The sequence below is a fragment of the Gavia stellata genome, chromosome 9, assembly GCF_030936135.1.
Source record: "Gavia stellata isolate bGavSte3 chromosome 9, bGavSte3.hap2, whole genome shotgun sequence".
NCBI lineage: Eukaryota > Metazoa > Chordata > Aves > Gaviiformes > Gaviidae > Gavia > Gavia stellata.
This window is the reverse complement of record NC_082602.1, coordinates 8010908-8035179: the sequence shown is the minus strand read 5'-3', so window position 1 is coordinate 8035179 and position 24272 is coordinate 8010908. Positions and strand designations below refer to the sequence as shown.

Here is a 24272-nt window from a genome sequence, read left to right as displayed (position 1 = left end):
CCCACAAAAAGCAACTGCAAGCAAGTACCGTGATGTCAGTACTATAATTAGCAACTGCACTTTAAGACATAAGGCAAAGCCTGCTCCAGAAAAAAAAAAAAAAACAAAACAAAACCACAAAAAACTAAAACCAATTTAAAGTAAATAGCTGGTTCTATTTTTTATTTAGATTAAAACACCTTTGCTAAAGAGTTTTATTTTTAATGAATATTTAGCTAAGTTGCAATCATTTAATAACAAAGGCTTTTGCACTTACAAAGACCAAGATAAATCAGATTTATAGGAAAACTTGGACCAAGAGAAAATAAAAAAGCACCCATAAGCAACTATCACAAACAAGTAAGGCAATAAAGACAACAACGTTTTGTAGTCTGGTATCTTCAACGGAATCCTCCATGGATAAAATTAGATTGCACCTTATCATCATGCTGAGTTGGAGAAAAGCTCAACCTAAACTGACATACAATGCTCAAGGGAAAAACAATAGCAAAGAAAAAGAACCAAAGTACCCATGCATAATTTTAATAATTTCTGTTTTCAGAATATCATACAGTGGCAAGTATATTTTCAAACGTCTCTTGTACATCTCTAGGGGTCTTGTGAATTGTTTCCAAGTTTTTACAAAGAAATAGACATTAGTGTTCTGAAAACTATAATGCTTCAATTAATTTTCCAGCTTTAAAATATTTCATTTTGGTACTTCTTGGCTTTCATATCTTTAAGCATTTCCAGAAAGTAGTTTCTGATGCACACCTCTAGTTATAACTAATTTCTAGTGATTTTGAAAACATAATTTTGATCCATTAGTGCTTAATTTTTTACAGTGCTGACTTCAGAAGAGAAGAAAAAGGTTCCATACATACATCATTATAGAGTGATACTATAAGGCTTGGTGGTGCAATAAACTAATTTTACATTTCATATTTTGCAATAAGTAGGACTTTTTCAAATAAGCATTATTTCCTTCATGGAATCAGTTCAGATAGAGCAATCAGAATTTAATAAATATTAGATAGAGCACATAATGAAATACTTTTTTTTTTTGGTAGCAAAATCTTGGAATTAAGACAACTGAAAATTCATCAGATTAAAAACCTGTATCTCAATGGAGTACATTCAAGACTATTCATATGTCTGCTATTCTTTTTCCTTCCAGGTTGCCTTATTTGAGTTAGAAATACTTTTTAAAGCACAAAATAAAAAGTGTTCTTCTAGAAAGATCACAGAACACTTTCAAAGATGGACCTTGTATCTCTCTGTCAGCTTGAAATTATCACTGCAAGACCAGATGGGATAACTGGGTGCTACAAAGAGGGCATCAACATCGCAATAAATGCAGTTTAGAAAATACTGCAAGCACTAGGTAACCCTGGGTTTTCCCTGATATCCCAGGGCTGGCTCCAAAGTGTAGGCAAACAGTTGTTCTTGTTTTATGGTTGCCCTCTGCATTACTCAGTATTTTTAATGAAAGCACAGATAACTTCTATATTATGCACACAGCTTCCCTGTTTGAGCACTTATCCTGAAAGATTACCAGTTATGACTAAGAACACATCTATTTTTAGAACTGTTTCTAGTTAAAGTCATTTTTTATTTTAGAAATGGCAAGAGACAGTTTAAATTGCTGAAAAGCCAGTAACTTGGTATTCATTAGCACACTTCGTAGAAAGAACTTTTTATTGGTCTTTAATTTTGTGTTTAAAAGACTAGTTTGACATAAGCTGGCAAGAATCACTGCTGAAATGCATTTTACTTTGTTCATAAAATGTGAAATTCAAACTTTTACCTCTGTGGCAAGGCTTTGACTGGCACCATTGTCAAGAAGAAACTTAACAACCTCCAGGTGGTTTTCTTGGGCTGCCATGTACAGTGGAGTGAAACCATTCTGAAATAGGAAAACAAGAGTGTAAACACTCCACAAACGTTTCATACATACCACAGATCTACCAAACTCAGGTAGATCAGGAGGAAACCAAATAAACTGCGTGCTCACATGCCAGTTAATGGCGTGATCTCCCCTAATTTAAGTGAAGATAGGAGAAGGATAATATTATTTAAAAAGACACAGTAGAATCTTTCAGGTGACCAGATACAAGTCCCACAGCTAAGCGAGAATACTTCCTTTTACATTTGTTGTGAAGTCCAACTAAAAACCAATCTGGACAGACCATTTGGTAGAGATGAGTTATGATTCTCAATAAATGCAGCCACAGCAATGGACATGCAAAATGGGACAGGCAAATACAATACAAGTCTGTAGTGAAAACAAGGGCAATGGCTCTTCAGAATACTTTCCAATTTTTTTCTCTTCTCTCCATTAGCTTTGATTTCTCTTTCGCTTGTGCTGGTTACTTATGTCTTTTGTCTCCTCAAAGACCTGCCTTCTGAGCATAGCCTGCTTGTGGTCACTGAGCTCCTTCATATTTCAGGCACCAGGAGATCTCAGGATCTTTGTTTCTCAGTAGTTTGTGACAGAGGTTTATCAGTGATTCCGACCACATTACAGCATTTCTCAAATTACGCTTAAGTGAGTGATTTAAATCAACACAATACAAGTATTAGAGGCTGCAGAGCTTAACTCATTCTTTGGCAAGTGCTTTCCTCTTACAGTCAATGCTTTTGTCTTTGCCTTAACTGTATATAGGTCACAGTCTTTTAGGAATTTAATTTTTTGGGGACTAACATTAAGGCAATGTATATTTTCCCTATTGTTCTATGCATTTCTGAAATTCACAGCTTTGACATCACTCACAAAACCAAAACAGCAAATTAAATCATGAAACCTGTCCTGGGTTCAATATGCCTCTACAGGAATTGATAAAAGTTGCTGATTTGCACCTGAAATTGCTTGGCTTTCCCATAGCACTGCATACCCCTCAGTCCAACAGAATCATGAACTAGTGGTAAATACATTTTATAGTAACAACTTAAACATCCATACACTATTGACTGAGCAGTTTGATACTGCTGAAGCAACCAAAGCAGCATCAGCAATAAGAACAACAATCCCTTTCTGCTCTGATCTATCATGATACATGTTTTCACCCTTCATACTCCAGCATTACTCTTTGTCAGACATATTACTGCTAGATTTTGCCTGATTCCTTTTCCTTATGGTACCAGCATGGTTGATGACACCATTAAACATTTCGGCCAGGAGGTCACTGAGGTTTCAGTGGGCTCTGTTAAGGCCTTGTCTGTCTGCTCACGATTTTCCAGATCTCATGGCATTGGGGTTTCTGTGAACCTCAGACTTCTCTTAAATAAACTTCACACAGAATCAGCTGCAATGGGGGCAGCAGCTTCCCTCTTCAACGGCTCCCTGCTAAGATCCCCCCAGACCTCTTGCTCTACCACACCACTTCTGGTGATTACTCCAGAGTGTGGGGAGGACAAGGAGGAAAGGAAATACAAAATAAAATAGGACGTAAGAGCTAGTTAAAAATAACAGCTAAAACAGAAGAGAGATTTCATCTGGCTTAAATAACAGAAAAGTTAAGGAAGTGCTCCTATATGACTGGGTTTGGCTGAGAGTATCAGCACTCTCACATCTGCAACATGGCCAGGGCACACATTTAGGCAGGCTGAAAGGTGCATGGGGAGCAGCTCAGCAATTTGGCTAGAACAGTTACAAAGGACACTGACCTAGATTTTGCATGAAACCAAGGGAGCCAAACAGAGATGAGCCAAGAAGAGTTTGGCCATATATTTGCATCAAAGAAAAAAACATTGACATTCTGGGCTCTGGAGAGATGAAGGGAAAACATAGCCTAAGAGGTATAGCAGTGAATTTTGGCTGAGTTATAGTAGCCATGGCAAAAACAGCTGAGAGTCATCTGACTGTCACAGCAATGGGGCAGAGTTGCATGGCACCCATCCAACACAGAGCATGCAGGAGAGCGCAGGTGACCTGCGGCTGAGCATGCAGGCTTCACTGGCAGCAGAGACAAATACGAGGTCAGAAGAAAGGACAGTTGGAGAGGAAATGGCATGAACTGGATGTTTGATCCAAGAAGAACTTTACCATCAACAAGACACTGAGCAGCTGTGAAGCCACATGTTTACAAGGCTTGCACAGGCTGCAAGGTCTGTTGCTGTTGCACTATTTTGATAATTTAGTCTCTATTCAGAAAAGCATTGCTACAAGCATAAAGCAGGTGCTGAAGTCCTACCAGAGCCAAAGCCTAAAGGTAGCAATGTGATAATGCACTCTCCAGAACCAAGGCCTAACAGTTTAGTTACCGTACAATTAAAATTCTCCTTAACGAAATACATTAGAAAGCGCTTGCTAAGGTACCTAATATGTCACATTACAGTTTATTATTATAGTGAACAGCAGAGTCCGGCATTTTTCCCTATCATTTCATGGCATACTCAATATCTATTTACTAACTCAGCTGGAAACAAAGATTAATTTTTTTAGTTTCAAACATTTGCATTTAGAAAGGAAGCAGGAAACACTTCCTAATTATTAGTTTCAGAAAATAATTAATAGGCAAAAATTCTCAGAACCAAGTATTATCAGCATTTGGAGGCAGAGCAGAACCTTTTCTTCTGTGTTAAATTACTGTAGGGTATTCAACATCTTTCCCCCCATACTTCGCTTTTTCTTCTCTCTTTAAAAAGGGGCTGAAATTGCCAGAGAGCTACAAGCTTAAGGAAAGCATTTGGTCTTCAATAGTAATAAATAGCCCTTAGAAGAGGTACAAAATTCAGACTCAGTAAAAATTAACTTTTCTTTTTTTTTTTTTTTTTAAGTACAGGAAGATTTGGTTAAAGAGGCCTTACATTCTTAACACTGGCGCTGTCAACAGGCTAGAGCTGTTACCTTCAAGGGAAGAGGCAATAAAGCCAAACTGACAGAAAACAGGGTCAGCATCAAAAAGAAAAACAAAACAAAACAAAACAAATCTTTGGGTCGTCTCTCTGTGAGTACGCCAAATGCAGCAGAACTTTATCCTAAACTTTAGGAAGGCTCAAGTAATTCTCAGTCCCATGGACAAAGCTGGTCCAAATGGCAGTTTAGTAACAGGGAGCTCCAGGGACCTCCCAGAAAGACTAATCCCAACTAGGGTATCTCACTGCCAGGTATTGGTGAGGAATGGCCAATATACATGTCTCTCAAGCAAAGACAAAGGTATCCATACCAGGGGGAAAAAAAAATAAAATTTTGAATTCACATATGTTAGCAAATAAGGCTAGCATGTGGCAAAACCTTAGGGTGTATGGACAATGCAGTTATATAAGATGTTTACAATCTCAGATTATTTTTAGTTTCAGGGCTGAATACACAAGTTCTCAAACACAAGCAGAAAAGAGCCTTTCAAAGCCATCTTAATTTTTGTAACTGGAAAACCACTGGAAATATTTCTGCTTTGTTTTACTTAGCAGTCATAGATTTTACTTAAAACTACTTTTTGTTGTTGTTGTTCTCTTTAAATTCAAATTATATGGTGCCTGAAACCAAATATTGCTGTATCTAGCTAGTATAAAAGAGTAAGAAAGGAGAACTGAGTACCCTATTTTCTTTGCCCAGGTGAAGGAAACATGAAATACAGATCACAAATAACTAACAATCGTGAAATAGATTCTATTAAACATTTTGTTCATATTATTTGAGATCATTAAAAAAACCCCCCACATTTCTTTAAAACATACATTTTAAAATTTCCCTTTTTAACAAACATTTTCTATCATGCCTACATCTTTATAATACAGAAGAATGGCAATACTAAGCCAGATGAGAAGACCATCCCTTTCTCTGACACTGCCTGCAAGCCAGCCCCTGAGCAGGGAGAACAGGAATGGGGCAGGCATGCAGGGACACCTCCTATGGCACAGTCACTCGGCTTTCAACAATCTGTGGTTTATGCATTTTTTGAGACAGAGTCTTTCTCTGTTTCATTTTGCTGCTTTGCTCTTAACACCAGCACTGTTTTCCCTTATCTCAATTTTTCTATAATTGACCTAAATATTAATTCAAAGGACTTGACCAAACTTAAAATATTTGCATATGCTTGCAGTACTTCCTTGTACAAGGAAAGGGGATGAGCTCTATTAAGGCTGAGACACTGAACTACATGAAACAGGATCCCTTTCCTTTGAACAAGTTCTCTCCCGCTCTCCTGTTCTATCAGTACCTCTTCTGACTCTGTAACAACTGACAGCTCACAGGACACTGGAGGGCAGATCTATGGCTGAAGGGTAAATGCTTTGCTGTTCTGCCTGTTACACAACCACTTGAGTATCCTGCAAACACCCATGGATATGCCTCCACTTTCTTCATGTCCAGGGGTGTGCATCTGTGTGGCTTCTGGACAACTTAAAACAGAGATGTTATTTCTATGCTTTCTCTGTTGATGAATGAGGTGGGAAACTCTGAGTTAATCCCAACTGATGGCTGACATCTCATGTGGGAAAAGACCTGAACACAATGTGCGATTTCACTGCACTGCATGCCTATGGGAGAAAACAAGACTTGATATGTTCATGATGCCTCTTGGTACATTCTGACCACCTGGCAAGGGGTAGAGCAGAAGGGGGAGAGCTGGAAACATTTAAAGTTTTAATTGTACACTCACTAAAACACCTGCTTCAGTAATAAAATGGCAGCTGTGTGTTTAAACTTTGTCCTTGCACCTGTTGCCGGTTACCTATGTGTGTGGAACAGCCAAAAAAGAATGGGTTTTTTTATGTTAACAGGATTACATTCATCTTACTGACGCTATCAAACCCTATTTTCAAGAGCCAGCATTAATACAATGAGGTCTACCAAATATACTTACTAATACTATAGTTTATGAGGGGAGAATGATTTTAATGTCAGCAAAGTTTTTGATAGTACCAAATGGAGAAATATTACTTCACCTGAGACTGTGCATTGACGTTGGCCCGATTTGTAACCAACACTTTGACTACTTCTGCTTGTCCAGCGAGGGATGCTATGTGCAATGCTGTGTTTCCTTTCTGAAATGAGAGACAGTGATATTTGAAAAGAATACAAAACTTGAGCTTGAACACATGATAATACTATCAAGAATATGTTCCACTTTAAAATATAGTATTTATTGCAATAAAATACTCTTACTGAACGCTTCTAATAGGTAAGTTATTCTAGAAGATATGGACAGAACCAAGACCTGGATCTATAATTTATTCAGTAAATCACATCCCTAGTAACCTGTGACATTCACTATAATCTGAAAGGTTTCTATTAAACAATTATTGAGACTACTCCACCAGTGGGAAAATGGGCAATTACTGCTTCAGTAATGTCCGTAATCAGTTGGCCAACACCTTGTGCCCATGCCATCGATGTGAACAAGAGAACAATGAGATAGACCTGACTGACCTTTGTCGCTGCATCCACGCTGGCACCTCGCTGTATCAGTTCAGAGACAACTTCTACGTGCCCTTCTTTGGAAGCGAGATGGAGAGCATTCAACCCGTTCTGATAAAAAAAAAAAAAAGAAGGAAAAACAAAAAAGCAATGGGAAAGATTAGCAAAAGTTTTCCAGGAGACAAATTATTATATCCCAGCAAGAGGACTGCTTCCAAATACTATTCTTATGTAAACTTTACAAGAACTGGATTACAAGGAAAGAGTATGAATTAAGTCAGGACATACTAGCTCTGGGGTCTCAAGCTCTGTGTGCTGTCCCATGATCTGATGTAAAACAAATGGAATGAAAGATAATGTTAAATAGCACAACATTCTCCAAGTGGAATTGAAATGATGTCTTGGCAAGGGGTAAAAATAAAAGTTTTATTGGATAAAATATGTAAACACGGCTCATAAAAAACCACATAAGTATCACTGACATGAACTGCAAATATAAAGGCAGATTCGAGAAATAGTAAGAAAGGTATTTATCCAGCAAATTTGATCAAAATATTCTTCAACCTGATTTGAAATGTTGATGTCCACTCCACTTTTTAAGTAGTCAAGAGCCTTTTCCAAGTTGCCAGCTCGAGCAGCTCTCAGGTAACTTGCATTTGTGTCAGACTACAAGAAAAAAGGAAAAGTCCCATTAGAAATTACAGCACAGTATAAAAATACATTCCCCTGGCAAACAAGTTACTAATGATACAACACATTGTACATATGTTTAACTAGACATGAAAGGATCCCAAACTGCCTTATCAAATATGGGTCAAATCCTGCCCTTCTTGCTTATGCAAACTCCCTCCGGTGTAAACAGGCTGTCCGCCTGACTAGGCAGCACAAGATTTGACTTAATATATAAATGTGAATTGTGCAGCACTGTCTAACATGCAAGGCTAGTAGCCAGGGACACATCTGGTACCCAGCACAGAAGACAAACACGGGGAGGCTCAGGACAGGACTCCATGGAAACCACTCTGCTCTTTCCAAAAGTGCCACACCACCTTTAATATCCAAGCTGAACAGACCAGACCAGTACTGTGAAATCTTACGTGACAGATTTAAAAAAATCTGAAGGACTGGACTACCTGAATGAAAAAACATGGTTCTACAAATTAGGGCATTTTAAAATTTAATGTCTGATTACATTTTGTTTTATTTTCTCCATCCTCCCTCATTTTATGGCACATTTTATTTACAATATCTGCCCACATTCAGTGAAGTAGCCAGAAATCCCTGGGTACAGTGCCATTATCTAAACTGCACTTTAAAGCAAAATCTGAAAAAAAGTAAAGATAGTTGTGCAAATTTGCTTTATGATGACTTCAGCTTGAATGTAAGGATGACAGAAAGGACGGTTAAGTCATGAAAGATATCACTGAAAGTAATTCCCATCCCTAAAGGGTTTTAACAACAAGTTATGCAAATACCCACCATGGATGGTTTAGATAATGCTGATCCTGCCTTGGAGCAAGTGGAATGAACTGGGTTAGCTTTCAAGAGGGACAAATTGTATAATCTTTGATTTATCTGTGCCGCAACTTCCCCTGGCATCTTGGGCAGTCAATACATTTTTTGTGCCCTCTTCTCCATTGGTATAACAGGAATTGTCTTTTTTTTTCCTCAGTATCATTTCATCAAAGCCTTACATCACTACAACTTTAAGTGCTGTGTGATCTTTTAAGGTTCTTAAAAGAGTGCAACAATTACCTCCAGAGAAAAAATTAAAGGCAATAACTGCTGGGAGAAATATAAAACACCCTGGTACCAAAGCTCAGTTACTTATCCAGTGCTCAAATAATTTTTTTTTTCATTCTCCATTTTCTGGATTTACTATAGACTTTTCTCCTTTCCTATCAATGCAGCTGCTGCAAACTGGATGTTCTGTTCAAGCATTGCTTCAAGCCCATCTGAAGTCACCTTTATGTGCAGGATGAAGCAATCTTGGGCATAATGACAGCAAAATGGTAAGTGAGCATGACATCTGCTTTCTTCTTTGTACCAGTACAAGCTACAAGACTATTTTGCTAGTACTTTCAATACAACAAGCTTTCTTTTCCAAGGAGAGAGCCATTACTTATAGACTCTTCATTTTCTCCCAAGTTTTGCACATACAGCGTTCCACTTTGCAATGGTAAGTTACTAGCTTACAACCTTCCCTGCTCTTAATCATTATTTTCCAAGCATGCCACACTGATCACAAATCAACTTCTGTGATGTGCTTCCAACAAAACAGCCCCCAAACACCAATGTTTAATTAGGCTTTATCAAAAACAAGGTGCTGCCACAAACTACATGGTCAGAACTGTAAAGGCTATGCAGAAGAATAGCTGCCTTGAGAGGTGTGGTAAAACACTTTCATTTGGAAGATCATCTGAACTGTGCAATGCAGATTATTACAGGAGACAGGTCATTTTCTCAGTGCCTAGCAACAGCAGCCACTGGGATAAAAAACAGGTCAGCATTTTATCAGCATTACCAAAGGTATGAGGGAGGACTTAATAGACCGGGAGCCCTTTTTGTCACAGCGTAATGGCATGTCTGTTTGGCACAGTCAGCAGGTGGACAATAATTAACATCAGCTGTTTACAGCTGCTTCTGGGTGGGGAAGGGATGCACCAGAGAAGCTTGCTATGGAAAAATCAATTCCCGCCAGTCATAGTAATGCACGCCAGACAAGAAACACTGCTCATACTCAGAAACATTTAAACCTTTCTATTTGCTCAAACAAAATGGAGGCAGGGGGAGGCAGGAGATGTGATAAATAGCTGATATTCACATTAACAGCTAACTGCTATTTCACTGTAGAGGGAGAGCAATGCCTATGTCTTTTAAGGACTTCTCTTGGAAGCACTTGCTTGCTAATGGGAGGAAGGGCAAAGGTTAGGTCACACTTCCAGCCTAGGGTCGTATAAAAAGGTTTCATATCAAGCTAGCTCAGGTGCTGCTAAGTGATGCACAAATCTATTCCTGAAATCCCTCAAGCAAACAGCATGTCCTCCTTTGCCAGTCAGCGCTCGAAATTCACTCCTTTTGCTCAAACTGTCCAGAAACATCACTGACACCAGCAGCCAGGTTGCTGGTGGGGTGCTGGGCACAGCGGCCCGCTCACCTATCAGCCTGGACTCTCGCCACTCAGACAGGGACAGGCTCCCAGCATGAGGGGCACCATACAGACAAAGCAGCGCCGACACGTGCAGGCACTACAAGGACAACTAGGAAGCACCCAGAGAAGCTGCCATTTAACAGCACGCTGAGGATAGCACAAACTACCCCACACTTTAGCTGATCTGAGTTGATACTTCCAGTTTCCACCTTACTGGTTTCCAGTTACTTGAACATGTGAGCTAGGATGTGAAACTGCATAAGCTGCCCTAGCAGCCAGGGTGTGCAACACATCCCTGTGCACTGAGAAAGCAGAAAACCTTTTCTTCTGACCTTGGCTAAAGCTCCCAAGCCCTCAGACTGGGTTAACTCACCTCAGGCTGGTTAAGTCACCCTTTCTGGGCCACCATGCACAGAAATTTTGAGATTTACACAGAGGGATAACAGACTGAGGTTGTACAATTGTGCAAAAAGTTCATCAGGGCTTCTGGGATTCTCTCCACCTATTACGGTCTCTGCCATAAGCACAAACAAGCAATAACATCAGAGAGAAAAGAGAGCCAGCATCTTTGGAAACCCAAAGCAATTCCAGCCTCTCTAAAAGTAGCATTGCCAGCTTCCACTTTCCCTATGACTAAGGCATTACTTCAGACCTGCTCAGATAGAGAATAGCTTGAAAAAGCTTTTTCTACCTTGCAAAATGCCTTGAATACCCTTGTTTTTAAGACATTCCACTTCCAAAACCCAGAAGAACAAGGAATGCTATCCAACTTTTACAAAAGCTAAGCATAGGGGTCAGTAAAAATTGATCCAAAACATCAAACCAAAACTTTCATATTTCTGAACCTAAAATGTTCTCAACTTTACATTTCTATTTTAAGCCTAAATTCATTTTTTTTTTTAAATACCACGATAGAGTAGAATAATGTCATTTCCAATTGGCACCGGTTTGTTTAAAACAAAGCCTCTTGGAGTCCCTGATAGAGCCTGTAATTGCCTCTGTATTGCACAGACAGGAGCAGCATCAGAGCCCAGGCTCAAATCACTGAAGGATTTAAAAGATCAAACAAGCATAACGATAATGTTAATAATTATTTATCTGGACTGCCATCGTGCCTGGAAGCCCATGTCAAAGACTGATTAAGGACCTGTTATATTAAATGCATTAAAAAAACATAGTAGGGGAAAAAAGGATTTTAGGTTTCCAACCATTGCTCAGGACACCCGCGCAGGTAAGTGCTCCCTCTGCAGGTAACTATTCTCAATATACCCACTTCCACCTTCCACGCAAGCTGGTGTCCCAAAGACGAACCCCACGCAGATGGCATGTCTTCAGGACATTCCTTTAACAGACCTAATAAAAATTTTCTCCAATACTAATTACTTAAACAGCAATATTCCTGAGAGAGGCATCCTGTATGCTAGCAATCTATTCAGATCCCTTTGTTTGTTTCCTTTTTTTTTTTTAATCAATACCAACATAAAATGAAGATGAAAATTGGCTTTTGATTCTCCACTGTCTTGACAAATATCAGCAGAACAACAGGCATGTGACATACATCAAAGCACCCTGAATCTTAGATGTTCTTGCAGTCAGCCACAAAGATCGCAGCCCTTCCTGTGTGTTTGCACAGGATTCCTGTCAGGCTGTGTCCCCGAAGCCTTTCCCTGCTCCCCTCTTGCGCTCCCTGGGGATGCTGCCTTTTCAATCTCTATATCCAGACTCAAATTAAAAATCAAGATTCTTACAAGTATTTTAATTCTTGGAGAGACAGACTTCAGATCCTGTGCACAGTGTTTAGTTCTGGAATGGCTATTCAGACAATATTTCATAAACAATGGATTTATGAGAGTATCAGTACTGATGCGTGCGTAATACTAAGCTTTTTCTTCACAGATGGCATGACTTCTCCCCACTCCTCCTGTACTTTCTTGGAAGAAAAAGGGACTATTTCTAGCTTTAAGAGATGCGTAAATGCAGATGATTGACTAACGAATGCAGTTTTTATGCAATGTGTATTTCTTTTAAATTTATGTATTCCCCTTTAATGTAGTAGGCTATAAAAATTCAATTCTCTAATGTAAAGCAGGCTGATGAGCTTGCAGACTGTGGGCTGCATGCAGCTCACAACAGGTTTTCCAGCCTGGAGCTCATTTCAACAGCCTTCATCCCAGAGACATCTCTGGAAAGGGCTGAGGCTGGATAAGCCGTGCTGGTAGCAGTACTCCATTTCCCAACCCTTCTTTACTGTAAGGTCCTCTCGTCCTGCCACATAATGGATGGCAGAGCCTGTGACATGCAGGGGTAAGACCCAAGAACCGCCTCCCCATTTTGAAGAAAAGCCACTGTGAATTAAAAACATTTCTATTACAGGAAAGACTAACTCCTAAGTCACTTGGATATTATCTTAAGCCTCCATTTTAAAACAGAAAATGCTGATGCTGATTCACGCTAGCACATACATATTCACTATCTTTTTCTCCAAGTGCTCCCAGTGAAATAAGAGACTATTTAGCATGAGTAAAGACAAAAACTAAGGGAATTAGCACTGACTGTCAACCCAGGGTCTGGCCTGGTTTTTCCATAAGACTAGAGAGGGTCCTCTCAGAAAACAGAGAATATGTATTACTTAGTGAACCCCCAAAAGTGCAAAGCCATTATTTTCAACATGCACAGGCCCCCCCACTCCCCCACCCCGATGGTATTTTTATTACACTCATCTCTCTTTCCTTTGTGTTCTGCTTACAGTGGCTTCTTTTTCAGATTAAAAATCCAGTCTTTTTTTTCACATTGGGAGCAGGGTTTTGTTTTTCACTCCGTCTTTAACAGTAGCTGTTGTGAAGGGAAACCCCCAGCAGGTTCCCATTGTGCTGGAGCAGGATGCATTCTGGCTTGAGTCCCAACAAAAAGATGCTAACCATGCCTAACATTTGTTGTGGGGGGAGGCAATGACCTCATTTTAAGGGATGAACTTATGTTACTTCCATTTGGAAATGTGCGCAACAAAACTAGTCTTGCAGCAGCATGAGATGATCTGAGGAAACAGATGATAACATTTTTGCTTATTTTGATAAGGGTTGGCTTACTGCAACTGACGGCATTTTCTTTGCAGTAAGGCTCAACTCTGATGGACACTAAGCACTACACTGGAAATTGGAGGTCCTTGGCAATTCTTAGATTTTGGTCCTATGTTAATTTAGAATTTTACTCCAAGCAAATATGTTACACTCACTTGGTAAGGGATGAAATTTTATTTAAAATAAACTATACTGGCCAGTTAACAGTAATGTCTGAACCACGTGAAATAAACCAGCCATATAATTTTCTTAGGGAGACTCTTCATCCACCCTCCAAGTGGTTGTATCCTTTGTATCTCCGTACTACCTCATAACTAAATCTGTATTAAAAAATTTCACTTGTACCTTCTTTATTAGACAGGGAGCCGGTTGCACCAGATGAGAAGATGGTCGTCTTTGTGCAAACTCACGCTTTACATACCATACTACCATACGTGTTTTCTTCTGATAAGAACGTGACAGCCTGGGGCCAACTGCTGTCTGCAGTTCTGCTGTTAACTATCCTTCAGAGAGATGCTTTCGGGATCACAGCCCTAAACACAACCACAGGGCAACTGGAAAAGCTCCATTCCTACTGCCTGACAATTCAAAGGAAACACCTTTTGGCTGGGGAAGGCCAGCTAATTTGAATATGATTGCAGAATGAGAAATTATTTAATTACTGGTCAAAAACTAAACAAATCCCTCTAATTGTTTGCCCTATCATGCAATTTAACCATCAACTTTGATCATATTATTGTATTGTGCATGATAATGTAGCCAAAAGTATTATTTGGAATGTCCCTGTAACTGGCCCTATTATTTCAACTATGTAACTATATGTTTTCCGCAAGTTAAAAACTACACTGGTTTCAGGCTGTGTGAAACCCCTCTTCTTGGTCACACCAGCGGAGACTAAAACACACCTCGTATTTCTGCAAAAATTGCATGTGAATCTATAATCAACTGTGTTTGCAACAACTGAGGCTCTATTGCTGTACAGTAGTCAGTCCTAACATGCTTATAGAGAAAATAAAATATTTCCTGAAAATCACACATTTAAGCAGTTCAAAACAGTGACAAAAGCATTTTAGATTCAGCTCCTCCTTTCTAGAAAGCCTTGACCAAACCAGGAAAACATCCAAGCAAACAAATAAGCCTCTTACCTTGCTAGACCACAAGACAAGGTAAGTTTCTGATGTGCTGGTTTAGTATATACAATTTTCAAGATCACTTGCACCACTCTACGTGTTACAGTCTGTCTTGGCAAAATGCTGAATCTGTGTTCACTGTTACCACTGAAAATGAATCACCTGTATTGGAGTGGAAGACGGTTGAAAAGGACCCAGGGCCTGAGATGTTAAGGCTGGTACATACAAGAACATTTCACAGCTTCCAGTACAAGAGGTGTTTACCACTGCCTTTAACAGCATCAAGAGGTCTAGAGCAAGTTGTTTGCTTGCAATGACAAACACCTCCTGTGAAGCTATAATGCAGCTTTCTTACTGTATAAATTGCTTAGACTTTATGCATGCAGTCTTCTTTAGCAGACTATAAATCTAGTCAATCCTGTGATTTACGATGCAACTAATCCAGCCCTGGGTGTCTTTAAATGCCTGATTGACTGCTTCCTAAGAAAGTTCAAGCACAAGATAGAAATGAAAAGTAGCTGTTATTCTTTTGATTTGCTACAAAGAGCAAAGGGGGTTGTGATTTCCAAGGTAACAAAAGACACATACAGAGCTAGATGGGAAATCCTTACCTAACATCCACATGTAACATGTGTAACATGTTGAACATAACATCCAAGTTGAAAATGCACCTAAAGCTGTCATCTCCATATTATTTACTTGTCACCACAGATAGTCAACAAATACAGAACAATTTAACTGCAATTCTAACAAAATTAACGTCTGACAACCCAACAGAAAAAACCTGAACTGAGATCAAACCCGTCCCACAGGGACAATGATCAGACAGGAGATGAGGGTCTATGCAACTTCCAATACTCTTTGCAAGTTTGCACAGATGAGGTTTTGAGATTTTGAAACACAAGTTTGATGTGTCAGCTTCAGTTAAAGAATTTATGAAAACAATTACTAGTATGAATGTGTTGAATTAGTAACACCAAAAGCAAGATCCTAATTTTTCAGGACTACAAAATCAATGTACATCTGTACGACATACACAATCTTTCTAAGTATGCATGAGCAACAAATCACAAGAATTGTTTTCTCTTAATGGGGAAATAAGATTCCTTTAATACTGACTTTTCAGCTATCAGACTGCCCTGTATGAAAAGACAGACTTGAATGACAACGTAAATTGGGACACACTCTGTTCAAGATCCTAAAACCAGTAAAATCACTGATTTCACCAGTGAATCACTGTACTCCATTAGAAGTGTGCAATTGGGCAAAGAACCAGGCCCTTTGTGACTAACCTACATGTATAATCAATGACAAGGATCCGATACAGTCGAAGGCAAGATTTGAGCATCTAAAATTCAAGATTAATTCTCCGGGCTGACAGCCTCAACTTCTAGAAGTTTATTTCAAACTCTGGGAAGAAACTCCTGAGCCTGTAATGACTCATCTCTCACTCTCTAAAGTTTTCCTATCATACACTTACAAGTTTAAAAAAAAATAATCATTGGCTTTCATAACTGCTACCACAGTCACAAAAAGCTAGAGAAAGGCTGGTAGTGCTTCGAGGGTTTCTTCTTATGTTTATATTCACCTGAAGATAATAACTCTTTTCTATGTCAAGCTAGATGAGATGCCATTGATCTCCTCCCTGCTATTTTTCTCTCAGAAACTGCCTACCCAATGAGCAGGGAGATAATTTCATCACATCTCAGGCTCAAATTTAAAGCCATTTCCATGCCAAAGTCACATTCTTCAGATCACTGCATAAATTATATCAGTCGGTCCACCTCCTGTTCTGTGTGTGCATCTGATTTTTAGAATCAGGATCCAGAAAGGAGAGGAAAAAAAATTCAGCAATCCTCTTCAAAATATTTTTAAAGCATATTTATTTGTCTATAATTTCAGAGAGGAAAAAAATTAGTATAAACCTAAATCAGATAATATTGCTGATTTTTAGGGAGAGAGATTTTATTCACTCAAAACGAGCTCACTACAAAAAACCCCATGTAAATATGCTTCAATCAGTTGTGGTAAAGTGGAAGTTACTGGTAATAAAATAGAGCAAACTGCCTGTCAGTGGAAGTGCAATGCACATAAATATTCCATAAAAAGTACTATAGTAAACAAGCGATAGGAACTACAGACAAAATACATAACCTCATCTGTAGCTAGACAACCTATTAAGAGCTTTCAGTACAGTGAAGTCAGAAGTTTCGTGTTCTTTCTGCGTTTCCACTTTATGCCTGCTTTTGAATGTATCTTTCATTCAAACCCAAAATGATTCTGCCTTGGAAGTTTGAACACCACTAAACTGAAAGACTGTTTGAGGGAAACCGGTCAAGCCATTTCTGAGGTGGCAAAAATATACACAGAAACACACCAATTTACACTGCAAGTATTGCAAATCCCACACTTAATTAACGTTTACACTTTTATAGGCTTAAGAGGCCTTTGAATGGCTAGTTTTAAAGTTATCTAATAGAGTTTTAAAATTTTTGACACACTGTTCAGGATTCTTACAGGAATTACAAACCTTTATCAGTTTATAAGTGCCAGAGTATAGGTTTCCCAGCAGGGATTATGACCTCTGTCAGAAGCAAAGAACCTCTTCCAGTTTATACACCTGAATACCTTGTTGAAGAGAGTCTCTGGCTGAAAAAGCCCATGCAGCTCACGTGGTAGATACAGAATCTGAAGCGTCAGTGGAAATTTTCTAAAGAGCTTCCCGGTACTAAGAGGACTCCTGGGGCAAGATTTGCAACACAGCCATAAACCTGGTAACAGTCAATTCTGCAGGGCTGATTAGAGGCATCACACGAGCTCTGTCATAACAGTTTACTTTAGGAGAGCTTGTAACATTTACAGAACAACCTGTCCTGACACCTCTTTGTAGAAATGCGGTGAAATAGATATGCCCTGGTACAATGAGAAAGAATTGGTGGAACCAATAAACCAAAGGATTCAAACATCTCCCTAGAGCCACAGACTGGCTGAGATAGTTTTGGTTGTTCAGGAGGAGAAAAACCTAGCTAGCACTTGCCAAACTCACAAGGGCAATTACACACAGGAGAGTTAACAGTTCTCAAATGCAGGAGCTGAGCAACATGCCAGGAGACAATTTTAAGCACAATCCGGACATGTATGAGACCTATTGGAGAATACCATCAGCGAATACTCTGGGCTGTGTTGTCTTGGTCATGTTCTTCTACAGAAGCTGAATTTCCCTGCTGACCATAACCTACCATACCTTGTTTTCCGTTTGATTCTGCTGTCATGGATATGACCCAGTAACTCCAGATCCATTCTGTAATTCACTGCATTACTATAAACCACAAAGGCAAGGCAGAGCAAACCAGAGCAGCTGTTACGCACACTGCTGTTTGCTACTGTTAGAAACACTGAGGAAAATTTGTCTTCTCTCTCCCGGACGTGATACCGTATGATGTGGGCAACAGTGCTGTGTGGCCCGCACAGAGCAGTGGGGCTGGATACAGGAGAGCCACCAGCCTCCTTATTTCCCAGTGCTCCCTTTCTCCTCCTCCTCTGTGATTAAACACTGACATTCACTGTTACAAATTTGTGAAATGGCATGAAAAGTTCTGTGCTAGCATTTGCTGGGGCTGTCTAGATGAAATTTATTCAATGGTGTACACAGCAAATGTAAATTAGTTTACAAAGTGCTTTGTTCCTCACGCCACACATTCCAGATTTGAGGATTTCCTCAGATTCCAATGAGAAAATTGCTTTTCCCAGCCCAAGCACCAAAATCTGTGAGCAAAAACTACAAACCAGAGCCCTACAATTGTTATCAGGAGTTTTAAACTACTCAAGTACTGACTTTAAATACACAATTCTGTTTTGAAACAGGAGGAGGAGTCTAAACCGCCATAGGGACAAGGCCAGGATCAGGATTTACAGGTGCAAACAGGATGAAAACAGTAACAGTGAGAACAGTCTTAGCTGTATAGGGTCTTTGAGATGAACAGAGGGGAAAAGAAAACACAACAGAGCTCAGTTTTATTCTTAAAGTGAGAAGAAATTACCAAATATAAATCACTGCAGTTTAGATAGTGCCATGTTCACACAATCACTGTGCAGTTACAGAACTGAAGCAGTATTTTTCTGGCTTTCAAAGCCATGGTGCACTAGGGAGTAGGAATTCTGTAGAAGAACCCTGATGATCTGAACATCACGGGAGGGACTTTATTTTGTTGACAAAAATAAAAACAACAGAACTATTTGAACATTTTACTTCACCTTAACCAGATTTCATAGTTTATTTTCATCTGAATATTACCACTGTTTCCTAGCATCAGAATAAAGTATGTTTGGAAAACACATAATTGTTTCATCGAAGAAAACAATGATATTTCACTAAGGAATTAACGCTTTTCAAACTGGGCTAAAAGGCCTTCTCTTTACTATTTTAATAAACACAGATTTAGAATTAGTTTTTAGTTTAACCATTGAAGTGAAGATCAATTTACTATATACTTACAGAAATAAGTTATGGCCAACAATACTACCTACCAGCCCTATACAGTAATCTTCCCCAGCATTTGATGATAGAATAAGCCATTACTATACAATGTTAATTAAAGTATCACTTTTGAATAGCAAATCTACACACAGAATAAACATGCAGTGAATTAGAGCTTGTTTCTCCCTTACACCTAAAACGTACATAGCAACCTATAAAAGACTTAGATATGTATGGAATGAGAATCAGAATTTACCATAAACAACATCAGCAAGAAAAAAACTTACAAAACAAATATATACTGTACCCTTTCCCCCTCGCTCAACTCCATTTCAAATAGCTACTACACCTTCAATAAACAGGGTATATACTAACAGAAAGACCAGTTTCTACGCAACTTCTAACAAAACACTGTAAAGCAAGAGTAAATACCATTCTGTTGCAACACAGAGGGGCAGAGCATACCACAGACCAGCACATTGCCAAGACCACAGCTCGACGACAGTGAGATTTCCAGTTCGCTCTACTCTCCAAACTGTTGCACACAGAAACTAGCCAGACTGCAACAAAGTTCTGTACTACTGGGGCTCATATAAAGCATCAGCAAAGATGTTTATCACACTGAAGATCGGTATTATCATGCTAAAAAAACCAGGAGAGAGTAAACAACTTTCTCAGAACTGAAAAAAAAGAGTTTGATCAAGTACCATAAAACATCTGAATCTAACAACATCTTCTCTTATAAAAAATTGTTTCACAAAGAAAATCTCCCAAATAAATGTTTTCATAGTTTTTAAATTACTAGTGGAAATGAATTTACAAACAAGAATAGCATCACCAGAAAACAACCAGAGTTTCAAAGATGTTTTTTAACAGGGAACAACAACTCAGTCCTGTGCTGACAGCAACTGAACAACAACATACACGTTTAAGAGAACTCACTGCAGTATTTTTTTCAGAGCACAAAGCTATTGCTGACATGGAAATTAGCTAGTAAACTGCTGGGTGCTATCATCAGTAATATCTTTAACTAAAGAAAATACCGCCATTAATTGATGCTTCCACAAAGCTTGGCACTCATCAATATTAATAACACGATACCACACTTTTCCTGGGAACCCAGTATTTTAATTTTGCAGTAAAGCGACCTAAAAAACAATTGTTTTAACTTTGTGTTTTTTAAATGAGGTGAATAACTCAAGCTATGAAGAACCTCAGAGCCTAGTTCCCAGAGTACAGGGATGTCATTTCACAGCAGCTTACTCACTTGAGGACTTTTTAAATCACACAGGGAACAGCTTGGATGTCACTGGGACTATCCCCGAGAGTAAGAGTGATACGGGTGCCTCCTTACAGGTCACTACTACCATAGAAGCAGCAGGCGCCTTTTGAAATTTAATTGACCTATGGATTGTCAGTTGAAGAGGTGTGTTATTTGTTAAATACACCTTAAAAGCATAGATTTCAGTTAACTTTTTTCAAAATATGCAAGATTTGCTAAAACATTTACGTGAACAAAATTGTTACATATATCTAGGTTACTTAAGGCCCTGGATCACAGAACAAAACATTACAAAACATTTCTGCAATTTTAATTGGCATCTTCTACAGAGTGTCCTGAACAGAATGTAGCCATTGGTAAGGAGAGAGAGAACAAATAACTCCATATACCGTTTGACTGCCGCCTCAGCCTACACTGTAATCCAACTGTCAGAACACAAAATACGCCAAACAAGCCGAAACGTACCTCTTCCTGCACCCAGCTTTGTCTCATACAATCAAAGACTTAAAACACTAATACAAGAAACTCGATATGCAGACTTCACTCTTATTTCAGAATCCACAAATGCTTACTTGTTCTGGAAAGCATTCTCCCTCTTCCACTGCCATTTTCTGTGGCCAGATATGAAACCTGATGACTCAATTAGTTAACACTTTGGACACTGCACCATTGCTAAAAATAGCGGCCTCAGGAAGTGGTTTCCTTTTTTTTTTTTTTTTTAAAAAAAAAAAGAGCTAAGCACAGTCACTTGTTAGACTTCCCTTGGTTATTTAAATGGCAAAGGACAAGTGATTGTAAGACTATTAAGTTAGTAACAGAGTGTGTCCCAGGATTCCTGGCTCACTTACCATATTTGCTGCCTCCAATCATTTCCCGTGTATGTAATCATGATCTGTGGAATACCCAAAATAGCTGCAGCATCAGCTGATCAGAAAACCACCGCTGCTTGGAATCACTCATGAAACAAGCTTTTGTCATTCTGCTTATCAGCTCTTTCTAATGCAGACTACTTTGAACTATTTCTAAAGGCAACAATAACATCATTTTACACTCTGTGTGTTTTGAATACCACATATGCCTGCCTCCTACTCCATGGTAATTTTATATTTATCCGGATTTTCTGATGACTAATTATGATAGATTGTCATTCGTCGTTGTGTCGTTGGTTCTAGAGGCTATTTTCCTGAACTAAAAGGCTGCTCTCTATATACTTCAAGTTTCTAAACTAGCGAGATTAAAAGCAGTACCAAGAACAAAATCATTTTGCTTTAGAGGGAACCCAGAGAGAGGTTCACAATTTCAGTAAAGCAGATCTCTTCCTTTTCAATGGAAGCTATTGCCAGCAGCAGCAATTTTCTGCTTACTTCCCTATAGTTACCTACATTAGGTGTGGCTTTAAAGAATGTCCACCTTCCGAGAATGGGAATATTGAAATCTCTTCAATTCACCACAAGCACCTGCACAGCATGCAATGCATTTGACTTTTACACATCTCACCTCACACATGCAAGCTATGCACGAATATTCACTGGTACAGAAAAACAGCAAAGGGTAAAAGGAGGGGAAAAAAATAATCAAGGTCTAAAATTTTTGTCAGACAAGATATGCCCAATGTCCCATTTGTCTATGAAAGGAAATAATCTATATGTAAAATATTATAAGGATAATTTCAAATTTTCAAGAAACTTTTCTCTATGTTTGCATTGACTAGAGCCCAGCCACCAGGTAGTAGCTCCGTGCTTTTGGGTTATAATGCAGAACTTGTTGCTAATTATCTAAGTAAAATCTTTTAGAAGGTGCAAAATTTGAGGTCCCAATGTATCACTAAATAAATATTGTAGGCCATGTACTCAGGTGATCTAGCTTGAAATGACTTCATTAATGTCACTGATGATGCACTCTATTATAAACAACTACTCTCCTTCTGCACATTTTTGTTTATAGCATTATAGTATCTATGACTAAGACCCACTTCTGTTGCTGACTAAATACAGAGAAGCTAACAGCTGTCTGAAGGGGTGGAGGAGCCTTCCACCTCAATTTAAATACAAGGTGATGACCAAGTCAGTTTAAATGAATTTACCTCACTGACATATCTGCGCAGAGGTCCCTGTAGCAGAGATTTCAGTCATCTGCACCAAAGTTACCTCGGCAATGTCGTTATTGCAAGCTGCCACAACAAATAGTATTCTGAAATATTCGATTTCTAAAGCTGAATTTTTATTTAGCATTTCTATTTGTTTTGAGGACTGAGAATCACAGAATCACTAAGGTTGGAAAAGACCTGTAAGATCATCAAGTCCAACCATCAACCCAACACCACCATGCCCACTAAACCATGTCCCACAATGCCACATCCACACGTTCCTTGAACACCTCCAGGGATGGTGACTCCACCACTTCCCTGGGCAGCTTGTTCCAGTGCTTCACCACTCTTTCAGTAAAGAATTTTTTCCTAATATCCAGCCTAAACCTCCCCTGGCGCAACTTGAGGGCATTTCCTCTTGTCCTGTCGCTAGTCACCTGGGAGAAGAGACCAATGCCCACCTCTCTGCAACCCCCTTTCAGGTAATTGTAGACAGAGATAAGGTCTCCCCTCAGCTTCCTCTTCTCCAGACTGAACAACCCCAGTTCCCTCAGCCGCTCCTCCTAAGACTTGTGCTCCAGACCCCTCACCAGCTTTGTCACCCTTCTCTGGACACGCTCCAGCACCTCAATGTCCTTCCTGTAGTGAGGGGTCCAAAACCAAACACAGAGAACTATCATTTCAAAACAATAAAAGGAAACTCTCAGTTCTAGAAACCCAAGAGCACATGGTTACTATTCAGTGACTGAATTTCTGTTTCTGACTTAAGAGGGGTTGGCTAGGAATAAGTACCAGGTGCCTAAATACCCTTCTTCTGCCTTTGAAAGGTGCTTGAGAACAAGGAGAAAGGAAATATGATTATTTCTGTAATGGGATTCAAGGGAATCACATGAAATTTAAAACTTGCAGAATAGTTCTTTTTGTAGATAAAAGGATTAAATTGGGCAGTTTCATGGAAACTCACAAGAGTCCATCCAGAAGACCAAGCCCATTGTGGGATGGCATTCCCACACCAGCGGGTACCACTGAACTACAGCCTCCTGTCAGGGAGTAGTGACTGGTAACACAGAACAGACTGGTAACAGTCCAACAGCTCTTCCAAAGCTGAATTATGGCTTGTTTGGAAAGGAGGAGCAAAGCTTTTAGAGAAAAGGATTCAACGCAGTCTTTGCCTGTGTCTGTTTTACTGGTGGGCTGTGCTGCTCGTTCCCCAGGCAGCCCAGGTCCTGTGGACGGTGCCAGCAGGGTCTGGGTGACAATCTGCTCCCTCCAGGAGCTCCTCTGAGACCGCCCTCCCCTACCCATCACCTGCTTATTTATTCTGCCAGAGCTACTTTGCCTTTCCAGTCGCTGGCTCTTAGCTTTTCAAGAACACATTAGTATGATGAGACCAGTGAATGACTGACCCAGACCGTTGCCTATTAAGCTCCACAAAACTGTCCTGGTTTAGGCTGTGACATTCCCACAAGAGAAGTTGCCCAATTCTCTTTCCATTAAAAGAGCAATGATCAGAATTACAAAAGAAAAGCACAAAGAAAAATTAAAATCTGCCAGCACCAAAAAGTCATCTCAGCACATTCACATCCATCAATTCAGCTCTGATTACTGAAAGCTCACATCATAAATCATAATGACACTATATTTTTTTTAACCTTGTGGATCAGTTTTACAGCATTCAGGATGATTTCTCATGTGCATGCTATTAACAAAGGGTAATAAAGGAAAGGCTC

The 24272-nt window shown here is 39.3% G+C and overlaps 1 protein-coding gene across 1 annotated transcript in view; it reads right to left on the bottom strand.

Moving 5' to 3' along the window:
• Positions 1-24272, bottom strand: part of ANK3 (ankyrin 3) — a 210247-nt gene that overhangs the window by 141557 nt on the left and 44418 nt on the right. Inside the window, exons 2-5 of the mRNA XM_059821466.1 lie at positions 7904-8005; positions 7352-7450; positions 6868-6966; positions 1787-1885 (exon numbers count right to left, since the gene is read on the bottom strand). Coding sequence (XP_059677449.1) covers positions 1787-1885; positions 6868-6966; positions 7352-7450; positions 7904-8005 — 399 coding nt within the window. The remainder of the gene's footprint in view (positions 1-1786; positions 1886-6867; positions 6967-7351; positions 7451-7903; positions 8006-24272) is intronic.